The sequence below is a fragment of the Amblyomma mixtum genome, chromosome 1, assembly GCF_055824585.1.
Source record: "Amblyomma mixtum isolate Tamu chromosome 1, ASM5582458v1, whole genome shotgun sequence".
Lineage (NCBI taxonomy): Eukaryota > Metazoa > Arthropoda > Arachnida > Ixodida > Ixodidae > Amblyomma > Amblyomma mixtum.
Window position 1 is genome coordinate 256,317,101 of NC_143012.1, and position 12,543 is coordinate 256,329,643.

The 12,543-nt window shown below is 48.3% G+C and overlaps 1 protein-coding gene across 1 annotated transcript in view; it reads right to left on the minus strand.

Moving 5' to 3' along the window:
* Positions 1-2,691: 2,691 nt before the first annotated feature.
* Positions 2,692-12,543, minus strand: part of LOC149371534 (cystinosin homolog) — a 45,326-nt gene continuing 35,474 nt past the window's right edge. Inside the window, exons 8-10 of the mRNA XM_089565792.1 lie at positions 11,450-11,632; positions 8,950-9,067; positions 2,692-4,559 (exon numbers count right to left, since the gene is read on the minus strand). Of these exons, the coding sequence (XP_089421918.1) occupies positions 4,429-4,559; positions 8,950-9,067; positions 11,450-11,632 (432 nt within the window). The 3' untranslated portion in view covers positions 2,692-4,428. The remainder of the gene's footprint in view (positions 4,560-8,949; positions 9,068-11,449; positions 11,633-12,543) is intronic.

Below are 12,543 nucleotides of genomic sequence, written 5' to 3' on the forward strand. Positions count from 1 at the left end.
ACATCAAGAACGGCAAAGAGAAATCACTTGTTGATCATATTCATTTATGCGAATCAAAAGCATGCAAACCATTTTTTGAGAAAACTGCTGTCCTTGCAAAAAGTAGGGACATGCTTACGCGGTTAATAATTGAAGCAGAGAAGATAAATTCTTCGAGAGAGACATGTATAAGCACTCCTTCTATCTTTTTATCGGATAAGGAGCTATCATTTCTCAGACAACGTTACTGATAGCACAGGTGATGACGTGGTTTTGGTGTTAAATATGTTGCATGTGTGTAATAAAAATTTTGTTGGAAGTTAGCGCTCGTGTTGTTCGTGTCTTCTTCATGTGTCCTGTCTTAATCTGCGCTATTATATCGCTATGATCATGCACCAACAAGCCCAAAAAGCTACGCTTTTGAACTACATTTCTCCTTTACGGCCGTTCTGTCATTTGAGGTTTATTATGTGATACCACAAGGAGCTCGTGGAGGCATTTCACGTTGACTTGTGTCACATTTTGTGGAAGAAATTAAATAAGAACTTCGCAGCTGGGAGCGGGATTCCAACCCGCGCCAGCGTGAACAGATGCATTCCACTGGCCGATGCTTCAGACCACTACTCTTGCTTTTTTTCCCCTTTAATTTCGCTCTTCTACAAACAGATTTTACGACACAAACAAAGTTTCGAAGCTCTTTGAGGTCTGTCAAGGTTTCCATCCTAGACAGCCAGGGCACCACACGCACTAATGATTTCTGCTCACAAAACGCAATAAAGTCTCTTGAAAATACAGGTTCTGCTGGGTATTCAGTCGAAACTTTCTTAGAGCAGCGTGGTTTTTACACTTCTTGGGGAACCCATTGCGACCTGAAACTATAGATCATATTTTTTTTTTTTACATTGCTGGGAGAGGCTGTACTTTTTGAATGTACTCTAGAGGGCAATGAAGAAAGAGTTTCCATTGGATCCATACGGTAACTGGCACTTGCCACTGGCCATGCGGTAACTGGCAGAAAAAATGACGACGGGCTTCCATTTTGCCTTATGTTGATCGGCCTCTATTGTTTATGGTGGTCTCGCATAGCCGCTTTTCATTGTGAAAACACCGAAACACCTCGGGTGTTAAACAGCCAGTCTCTCGCACAATGATCTGGATGTCATCGTCAATCATCAACTTCCAGCGTCCTAGCCGCCAACGACGCCGCCAAAAACGCCACACCGGGCTCCTTGTGCTATCGCAAACCTGGACGGGTATTGTCTAGGCACCCGCTAATTTTACAGCGACAACTGTTAAGAGCCCATTCCTGGGTTTCGCGTTGTAGTAGTAGTAGGTCGCAGTCGACGGCGTAACCGGTGGGCTTGTAGCCATGGGAACCACTCAGAGGGTGGCTACCGCGAAAGGAAGAGGGTATGGCGGGAGTGGAGGAATCCGTAATCGGTGATTGGACACCACAGGAGTCATGCGGAGGGTGGTTACCGTGGAACTCCGGACGAGGTTATTGCCGAGCGGAGGCGTCCCCAGCCGGATGGTTACCGTGGAAGGAATAAGGCATGACGAGAGTGCAGGAAAGTGTAACCGGAGGGTGGCTACCACGGGACTCATCCGGAAAGCGGTTACCGAGGAAGGCGGGCATCACGAGAGCGGAGAAATCCCTAACCGCAGGGTGGTTACAGTGGAAGGTATGATGACAGCGCAAGATGGCGCAATCGGTGGGTGGTCATCACGGAAGGAAGAAACTATGGCGAGAGCTTAAGGCGCAAGCTGAAGCTGGTTGCCACGAGAATCATCCTCAGGATAGTTACCCTGGAAGTAGGAGGGTACTGGAAGTAGGAGGGTATTTGGAGAGAGTAGTGATGCGTAACCGGATGGTGCTTACCGCACAGGAAGAGTATGGCGAAAACGGAGGAATGTAGCACGGTCCAGCTGCGGCAGCTGCCGCAGAACGCGCCTCCTGGGAAAGCACAGGATTCTTGGACATCATTATTAATTGTGAGGCAATTGTGGAATATCGTAAGGTGCTGGTATGGAAATATTGGAGGCAGTGGTCCATTCTTCCGATGCGTACCAAAATCTTTCTTTTGAAATTTCACCATCGCTCACGTCGAGTAGTTGACACTGCCCTCGAAAACCAACGGGGAACGTTTTTGACAGTAGCAAGAAAATCCAAGGCTGCTGAGGGAAATTATGCGGTTATATTGATTGTTATAGTGAAATGTTACGGTACATGATAAAACTGCATTCATAAACAACTTCCAGTTCGTTGAAAAATGAGCTTGTCCGGAATTTCTGGGTATGCATGGGTGGCGCCGCGTGTCTAGAGCGGCGTACTGGAGAGGAGATCTAGTCGAAAAGCGAGTATGAGGAGAAAACTAAAAAAGTGTTCTAGAACTGCGTAGATATCAAGTTGCTTCCATATTCTCCACCTCAGCATATAGTAAAATATACATACCTTAACACCCGTCGCTGAATCTCGGATTAGCATTCTGTCAATCTTGTGGTTTTATTCATTTTTCAAATTTTTTACCATGCGGTGGTGCTTGTTCTAGAAGTTGAAAGGATAGGTGTGTACGTGCGGAGGGTCTTCCATGTGTGTGATATGCTTGGTGGTTTTATTGTGGGTATCTTGTAGAGTCAGTTGACACTTGTGCAGTGAGGCAGATATCGTGATGTTGTTGGGTCGCCCACGGAGAGAGGTAAAGTTCGATTAAATTTTGCAGAGGTCCAGTTTTATTGACACTCTTGAACAGCATTCGTTCCACTGGTTTAGTGTTGCATTGCGCTTCGTTTAACTCTCTCTGGCGTCGCACACTGCCCTCTTTATTCTGCCAAGCCACTTTTGTTTGTTTTCTATGCCACTCTTGGATGGGCCAAAAATGTTGGCGTACGGTATTTTGAAACAAAATAATAAAATAAAATGCATCTCCTGACAGAACACATTGGCTCCTTTGGACTTAATTTTTTCTCAGACAAGGAGCTCGGTGTTTAGCTTTGCTTAGTACCACTTGCACATTGTGCCTCCTATAAAAAAGGGCCAGGTATCGCCTATGGCACTGCCCACGACCTCAGCTGAAGCGTTCGCGACCCCTGGCGCGACCGCCGCATCCGGAGCGGCGATGGGATAAAAAATTAGGACACAAAGAGCACTTAAGAGCAAACGGAACTGCGCGAATATCTGTCGCACCGAAGTCGGCACGACCGCCAGAAATGCCTCCGAGACTCTGGCCTTCATTGAGACCATAGAGTTTCTTACTATTACCTAGAGGGAAAGCTGGCGGCGCTGCACTTCAGCCGCCATGGACGCCCAAAGCATCATGGGGCGGTGAGCTACTTGTTGCGGAACAGTTGTATTTTTTTGGGAACACGGAGTGGCTTTACTGAGATGTTTCATTCCGAAAACGCTGTTTGTGTGTGCGCAGACGACTTTCGCGCGAGCGCAGTGTGCAAAAGCCATAGTAGTGAAAACTCGACGACACACGACGCCAATAAAAGGTTTTACTCTTCCGAAATGCCATTAAAAAACCTCTTAAAGTATCTAAACAACAACATTTTTTCTGAAAACATATTTACTTTTAAAAGTGCGCCTGTTAATTACGAAATATTAGTTTTTTTAGTGTTCATCACTTGGCCAATAGGAAAGCTAGTCATGTCTTATTTTAGGCAAACTTTGCACTTAAATGCTTTTCTGCTCGTTTGTTGCAATCATTAGACAAGATATTGAATGTTAGGACGTTTGCAGTTATCAAACAGCTTTATTTTTCTATTATTTTTTGGCCAAAAGTTGCAGTTCCGCAACAAGTAGCTCACCGCCCCATGATGCTTTGAGCGCCCATGGTGGCTGAGGTGGTCACGTGGGGTGTCCATGCAAACTCCCATAGACGGCTTGCCAGCTTTCCCTCTAGGTAATAGTAAGAAACTCTATGATTGAGACAAAGGCGCCACTGTTTTTTCTCCCGCGATTCCGGCTGTTGGCCGTCACGAAATGGTTGCTACTCAGGCGATAAAAAAATGATAGTCAGGAACAATAGCTAAGCTGTGTTCGTAAGGACCATTTTTTATTTCGCAACTTCAAGAATAAATTGAAGCTATTGGAGGGAAACGGGCGACGGGACGTTCGCCGCGTGCTGCGGTAGCGTAGTTTACCTACGAGGAAAGTTACTCTTGTTAAATAATCCCCGCCCAGATGATGGACTGCCGTTTGAGGAGATGCTGCAGACCAGTAAGACCATTGAAAACGGCCTGCATACACCACAGGAACCAGCGGGGAGCCCCCCCTGTGGTGCTGAGCGTACTAACACGCCAACGTGCGGAAGTATATACAGTGCCGGCCTTCGCCAATAGTGGGTGCAAAAAGGCAGGGCTATAGTCCATGGAGAAATCACTTCAGCACGCCTTCGCCGCTGCCAGGTGTTCCGCTTGTGAAGCCCGACAGGAACGCTGGCCCTCTTATTACTCCAGAACCTCCATCGGGCTGTGCCTGTAGAGGACGTAGTGCTGGACGATGAACAGCACGTCGAACGCCATGCTGATGAAGCTGAGGCCCGTTTTGACCACGTTGCCAAACAACGACGTCCAGTCATCTGCACAGACAAAGACGACATATACGAGATCAGAGGGTGATGAGGGGCAGGCGAAAGGAAAAGAGATGCAGTAAATGTTAATGCGAAAGCATTATGTGGCTCATAGGCAACCAAACCTGGCGTCGGCGTTGACCAGAACCACTGGTCCCAACAATTCCATATGACGTCACCGTAATATTGAAGAAAAAAAAATGACGCGAAAGGCGCCCGCGTGCTGTGCGATGTCAATGCACGTTAAAGAACCCCAGGTGGTCAAAATTATTCCGGATACCTCTACTACAGGCCCCTCTTTCTTCCTTTTTTCTTTCACTTCCTCCTTCCTCCCTTCCCTTACGGCGCGATTCAGGTGTCCGCCGAGATATGCGAGACAGATACTGCGCCATTTCATTTTATTTGTTTATTCCTCAGACTATGAGGCGAGCCCGCGACCCATAGGCCCCAAAACAACGCGGCTTCTTGGAGGACCTTAGTCCGCCAAGAAGCATACGACTGGATGCTTCGACTGCATGTAAAGAAGCATACGACTGTATGCTAATGAGTAGGCGAGTCATTACAAAGGAAGGAAATATTAAATAAAAAGAAGTAAGCATAAAAGGAATAAAAACAAAATAAAAACAATGCTTTCGCATTCAAACTATGCAAGTATAGTCTTAAGCGCCCACCGTAATTTTTTTTATTCAAACGAATGGCTGCACAACTGCTGTCAGTAGCGGCACCTGTTTCTCGCCCCAGAAAATGCCGCAAGCTAAGGTCTTAACAAACGAAAGACAGAACCAAGATGGTTTGGTTTATCGGGGTTTAACATCCCAAAGCGGCTCAGGCTATGAGGGACGCCGTAGTGAAGGGCTCCGGAAATTTCGACCACCTGGGGTTCTTTAACGTGCACTGACATCGCACAGTACACGGGCCTCCAGAATTTCCCCTCCATCGAAATACGACCGCCAAGGCGGGGATCGAACCCGCGTCTTTCGGGTCAGCAGCCGAGCGCCATAACCACTGAGCCACCGCGGCGGCTAGAAACAAGAAGGAAATAAGAAGGAAAGAAATTAATAAAGTAAGTGAATTGCCATATCGTGGGTCAGAGAAGACAGCACATGAAGGCGGGCAGGCGAGCTATTCAACATATATGGCCCCGGTTGGCTGCTCTGCGCTGGCAGGCGAGGAAACAGGAGCAAGTGAGGTAGCGAGGAAGGGAGGAAGAGTGTCATAAGCGTATGCAGACACGATCCATCGATGTCAGGGTGGGTCACCGCGCGAAAAGAATAGCACGAACATGAGAACCGAACACATTATCCACAAGTGGATGACATCTTGTACGGCCGCTCGATAGATCGAGCGGCAGTGGCTCTTGGAGCCTTCAGGGCTGATGATCGTCCGAGAATGCTGTGCTCCGTGGGTTTGTCAAGGTGGAGAGTAGGCAACACAAAAGATGGAACCGGCTTGTACCATCCTGAACAAAGATGGCCGCTCATTGTACTGTAATTATTTCGCAGTTGCTATAGCCTTTCATCCGCACGACCACTTCAACGCCGTGCTATTCCTCTGTCTTAAGGCTGCCCCGCATGCAAGCGAGAGAACGAATTCTGCGATAAGCTGCGTGGTGCGATAATTTATTTTCAACTTGTTGCAGGCTTGTCGCTCTGCCCGCTTGAGCGGCCGCCCCAAACGGGTTTTTGGACTACAGCGACAGAAGTTGCGAGCGTTTTCGCTAGCATGTGACAGTCTTTACGCGATCGCATGAGAAGAAGCTCAAATTCTTAATGTTTTTGCTTTTTTTCTTCTTTCGTTTTAGTGGTCAACTTTTCTTCTTGGCACCTTTGCGATTGTGGACGCGGTGCCGAATCTATATATTCTACCTATGGAATGTGGAAGTAATGGACAATAGTAAGGAAGAGTGGCTTAGCTATAGCTTAGCCACGCTTTCTCACTGTTGTCCATTAATTCCACATTCTTTGCCGTGTGCCTATTCCGACCTCACCACTGGCGACGATCCCATCGTGTAATCTGGCCTACCCACCCAAATCGTTCACTAAAAATGGTTTTCAATATTTCCGTTCTGGTTATTTTAACTGCAACAGGACTGCAAGCATAACTACTAGCAAAGCTAGTCTTAATCTCTCGCATCTCGTCGCAGAACACTTCGTCTTCGCCTTTGTCATAAAATTACTTGTCATAATTACTTGTCATAAAATCACCATTTACTTACCTGCGCGAAGAATTTATTTCCCCCTACAGCTCATGTCACCTCGGATGGATAACGCTCACAAGTTTGGAATACCATTTTCAAAACAATACCTTCGTTTAAATTTTTGTCGACCTCGGATATTCGAAGGGTGCAGAGACACTTCCCCGCATCACTGGCCGTGATTGATGACCACCGTTTATTCAAGATGGTATTAGCTAACGGTGTATAAATAGCAAACTGTTTGTACCATTGTGATCCTGTGTTGCATGTCTATATTTTTGTAAGCACTGCCCTCTTTAATTTATTTTGGTCTTGGAAATATTTTAAAATAAATAAACCAATAAATCAAGTCAGTAAGTACATAAATAAATGAATAATGAGACGACCTCACAGCGACTAAAAATATATAAATAAATCAGTAAGTAAGTACATAAATAAATCAATAAATAACGCGGGACAACCTCGTAGCGAAGAGCAGCGGCTCACCAGGCGCGCAGTATCTCCGAAGGGAGGACGCGGCAGTTAGCACTATGTGCGTTATTTATTAGAGATGTGCAAATGGCACCTTTTCAAAACTGAACCGAATACGAAAAGCATAGCTGGAAAATCGGACCGAATATTTGTACGAATATCCGCTACTTGTGCGAATGTTTGTACACAACGAATAATCGTGCTGCAAAACAGGGAAATGCTAGCGGCGGCACGACGAAATAACGTTAAGTAGGGCGCCTCGATGCAGCGTTCCTTTCCTTATAGCTAAAACGGTCACAAGACGCAATACTGATCTCCACTAGGGGCTCGCAACACGAAATAATTAACTATATGACCGTAATGTTATACGCGTCGGCAAATTATTTTCTGCTATTAATACGACTGCGAATGAACTAATTTCACATCTCAGCAGGTGGGAGGAGCGACGGCTACGTATCAGCGGTGGACTCGGAGATTGAGCACCGAGTCATGATTTGCCGAAACTGCCTAAGCCATGACGCGTCATCCACCCTTTGTGGGTACTCGCCCCGCTCCGTCTCCTTTGGTTTGCTTCTCCGCGGAGTCTCCTTTCTGGTTACCTTAACTAACAAGGGAGGGCGTCTGCGTCGCAGCGGCGCTATAGTGCCACAGACGGCGTGATTGCTGCGCGTGCGCGGGAGCCAGCTGGCTCTTTGGCTCGGGAACTCGAAGCGCGCTGACGTTTCGACGCGGCGCTCCGCTCTCAACCAGCGGGGCGATGACTCCTCGGAACATTTTCCCGCGAGTTCGTCCCGCCCGGCCTCGGAGTTTCTCCCCTGCCCTAGAGTGGGCGAACATTTGCCCGTATAACATTGCTGGTGAGCCGGACGGCTTCGATCTTTTGGTGTCAGCCACTGTCGTCGTTCCTTTGTTTCCCACAGAGCATGGCCCGCCGTGGTCGGCGTGCGTTCAGTAGCGTACGCCGACCAGTTTTGAACTGTGAGCCCCAGTTAAGTGGGGGAAACGTATTTACCCCCTTCATTGCAACCCTAGACCTTGTAGGCCGTGTACGAGCATTACCAGCAGAGCAACCAAACGGGCCGCGTAACAGCGCTAAACCCTCCATGCCGCACAGACCGACCGCGGCAGCATGCTTTGTGGCATTGACGTGGGCCTTGGCTTTGGCACAGTCGTCCAAGGAAACAACTATAGGGCAAGGGTACGGCTAGCTGGTGATCCAGTTAAGAATGCAGTTAATCTGCATCCTTCCTTGAAGATATCTCTCAAAGATATGTTTCAGCGATAAGAGCGCACTTGCATAAATGCTTCAAGCATTTTCGCTTAGTTAGCACTTTTCAACGGATTCTAACCATAGAGTACGGGAGCCCATGACAGCAACATGTGCCCATTAATGGTCTCTCAAAATCAACAACAGAAGGTCAAAATTTTCTCTTGCATAAATGACTTCGAAATTTTGACGCCTCCTTTTATCTGGGGACACGAGGTTAGGGCTGTGCTTACAGAAGAAAAGAAAACTGTCCTGTTTTATTCCCAGTGCACTCAATGAACATTTTGTTGCAACCAGTAGAAAAAATGCAAAAATATTTCCTCCCCGCGACGGTCAAAAGTATGGAAACAGTTATCGTAAGTATTGATATCCTGATTTAGAAGGAATTATCTTCGAGGCTCGCGCCGATCGGCGCGCCACAGTAATGGATGGCACTAGGTTAATAAACGAGTCGATGACACACTCACCGTAATTGTAGGCGATTAAGCACATCTGGACAAAGCTTAAGGTTCCGCCAGTGAAGTCGAGCAGGATGTTCCCGATGCTCCAGCCAGACGTAGATTTCCTCTTGAAGTTGAGATACGCCTGCGTAAAAGGCACAGGCGGCAAACGTAGCAGCCCTATTGCAGCGAAACCTAGAGCAGAACACTAAAAAACGCCAAGCGCACAATTTCAAGCGGGCAAGAATGGGAGTAGGGCATCGGGAACTGTTATATCTAAAGAGAAGAGTCCCTATAGATGGACACCTCACCCCAGCAGAGAGCCAAAGGATGTGGCCAACAATACCCGCTTGCAGCTACCATGTATGCGAGCCGTCCGAGTATGCGGTACACTTTTCCTACAATGGACTTCTCTCTTGCACTTATTCTCGACGGCGAGATGGACTATACATTTTTTTCGCGTCCTCCTTCCAGATGAGTTGCCGTGTTTTTCTTCAATGACCTAAGTTTTTATTTCTTTGCTGTCAAAAGTAACTTAGAATTTATCTTCGCTTTTTTGTCAGCCTGAGCAATCGATTTACCTGTAATTATCGCACGAATGGCTGCTAATTACTGGTCAACTACTCAACTATGCTTGCAGAAAGAAATGCTATCGCCAATAAAAAGTAACGTAAGTTAAATTATGGAACCATACGACATACAAAAACGCGTGGAAGTCGATTTCTAAACGCAGGGTTGCCTTGTTGTCGCCGAGTTGCCGCACCAGGTAGAGCGATAGGGGAGGCATCACGTGGTTTGGGTGTCAACGACAGCGACTGAATTGCCGCCTAACCGTAGCGGCAGCCAGAACATGACACTTTTTCTTGACGTTCATGCGTGGTTTACAGTGCCTCTATATGCAGTGGAGAAACCTTAAGCCGTTAATTGTCCTAAGCGAGTGATTACAGTCAACAGCGCTACGCTACCAGACGACGCTTGGAGACGAAGTGAAGCTTCCCAGTCTGAAGAGGCGTGCGAGGCAGCGGAGCAGCACCTCAAAGCGCTCAACTGCGGCACGTAAACCAACGGCACACAGTCCTACCACTTCCCTGGCTTTCGAACGTAGTTAACTTTCTTCCATGCGTTAATATAACTCCTACCTAATACTAAACGCGTCGTGCGTGTCAAGCCTACCAACCTTTTTCGCTTATTCGAGAATTGAATTCGGCGCAGTTCCACCGTTTTTTCTTTCGTTTAAACCGAAAGGTCCAATCTCTAGTTATAACGAAGCCGAAGGGACCTTATAGCTTTTTCTTCGCTACAGCCGTACGTGACCTTGGTCGCAACGGTACCGTGCCAAAGGGCTCGCCTGCCACCGTGTGTACCGAAGACGACATTACAGGCGTTTAGTCTGCAGCCGATGTGCATTGCAGAAGTCTTCAACACGTGCGCCGAGCTGCCATTACGTGGCCCAATATGCGTACACCAACCAAATATATCAGCCTTGCAAACACACGTGATCCTTTACAGAGGCCCGCAAAGGCTTCAGCGCCTCGAAAAAGGGTTTTGAAGGGATCTTGCCGTACAGGACAGGGAGTGACCTATTCAGAATACGGAGGCCCATTTTCTAGGCGCTGAAACTGATGCGGGCCACCGTACAAGAGGGCGAGTGGTGACAATTTCGTTTCGAGCACCCGTTTTAGTAGGCTTCTCCGCATGACGCATGAACACGCTAGCCGCAACACTTCACTGCATTACAGAAATGAATTGTGGAGCATGCAGAAGCTTGGCCGAAGATTACTTTTCGCCTCCGATGCAATTATTTATACGATGGCCGCCTTCTGCCGGTTTTTTTTTTTTTGCGCTTTTGCTGTCCAGCGCTTGGCCCTTTGAAACTAGGTGGACGTTACAATTTCAAGTACCAATACCAAACGCACAACCAAACAGTTGTAACAACGGGACCACGCAGCGAGAACGGAAACTGCACAGGACACCTGGGCACAGCGCGCTCGCGGCGGGCAGTGTGCGACGAGGAGGTTAAGTAAAAACAGTTAAATAAAAACAAAGAAGAAAAAGCCGAACATGGTGGCAACTGCCACCACCCCGTTTCATAGGAAAGGCTCCTTTCTTCCATCCATTCATCCATAGTCAATACCTCATCTCACACACCCTCTACACTCTAAACAGAAAGGAGTAAAAAGGGAGTAAATTGTCCTCTAGTGCACTCCCTCTTATATAAGAGAATACGTTAGAGGACAGCTTCCTCCCTTTTTACTCCCTTATAGGGGTATTCGTGTTTAGAATGTAGACTCTGAAGCTGTGGCGTTTCTCAGTGGCATCTTTTGCTTCCTAGGGCATTTTGATAGCATCCTGTCTGGGTACCCCCCCCCCCCCCCTCCATCTTTTATCCACCGACCAGCTTACCGCCGACAGTAAACGATTACAAAGAGCAAGAGACTGCCCTTTCAACCTGCCTGGCTGAAAGCAGTTGCCTGCGCCTCGCCTCGGTCGAGACAAACGTTGCGCGGCTAGCATTCTCAGTGCATACCTGGGGCATGTACTTGGTCAGCGTGATGACCAGCTTGCAGTAGGAGAAGTAGTAGAGGTAGATGAGCCACGGGCTGCTCCAGTGGTTGCCCGCGGCCAGCGTCACCACGCCGAAGACCGCGGCGCCCGCCCAGACGACGCCCAGCAGGAGGCGAGCCGGCAGGGAGACCCGCTGGTTCCGGTTCTGCAGTCGACAGAACACTTTATGAGGCACCTGTACGGACGGGTCTTTACCGGTGCGTCGAGGGAGAGGGTCTTACAGAAACGGCGCGAAAGACCTCCATCGGGAGACGTGCTAAGAGCCAGGACAGACGGGTTGCTCCCGAGGGCCGTGATCTACGCGATCGCCTCCTCGATTTCACTGCTAAACACATCGCTGCTCTCACATTGCGATCCCTTCGGGCACCTCTCTTCGCCTGCTCGTCGCGACGTGACGTAAACTGAAGGGAGTGGTGGCTTATCTCCCGTCGCCAGCTGCTTCTGCTCGCATTATGGGCGAAAGCTCCACCGCATACAGCGCCGCCGCAGAAAGAACAGCGGAGCAAGCATTTGTTTGCCACTTTCCCGCGGCATGTCGCTAGTTACGGGTCCTCCCTCCATCTTCCTCTCACTGAAGAGCAGGCACGAAGGGTAGAGGCAGAAAGAGTAGTGGGGGGAGGGCTTGATTTGAGGAAGGCGGCTGACACGCCTGGAACTGAAACCGAGGGGCACTGTATATACAAATCGCGAAGCCCAGCAGTTTTTTTTTTTTTATTAACAGCTTTTCACTTCCGTTCAAGTCACTAGTCGCTTTATGAGCGGTCAAGGGAGAACACATATTGTTTGCCGCAAGCCTGGTCCGGACAAGTGATAAAATACTGCCCGGAAACAGGGGAGGCTGACTGCGGCGCGCTCCTGCTGACTTTTCTCTCGTGGTACCGACCTTCCGTGTTAAAGTGACTGCCAACTGCATGTACAACCTCAAGAAGGAAGGTGCACATATGGCAGTCTCCGTTATACTTTTCTATAGTAAGGTTTAATGAGTTAGCACGCGACTGGGCAGGACTGCGTCGAAGAAGCCTGACGTAGAGCGGATAAGTAATGTCCATGACGAGG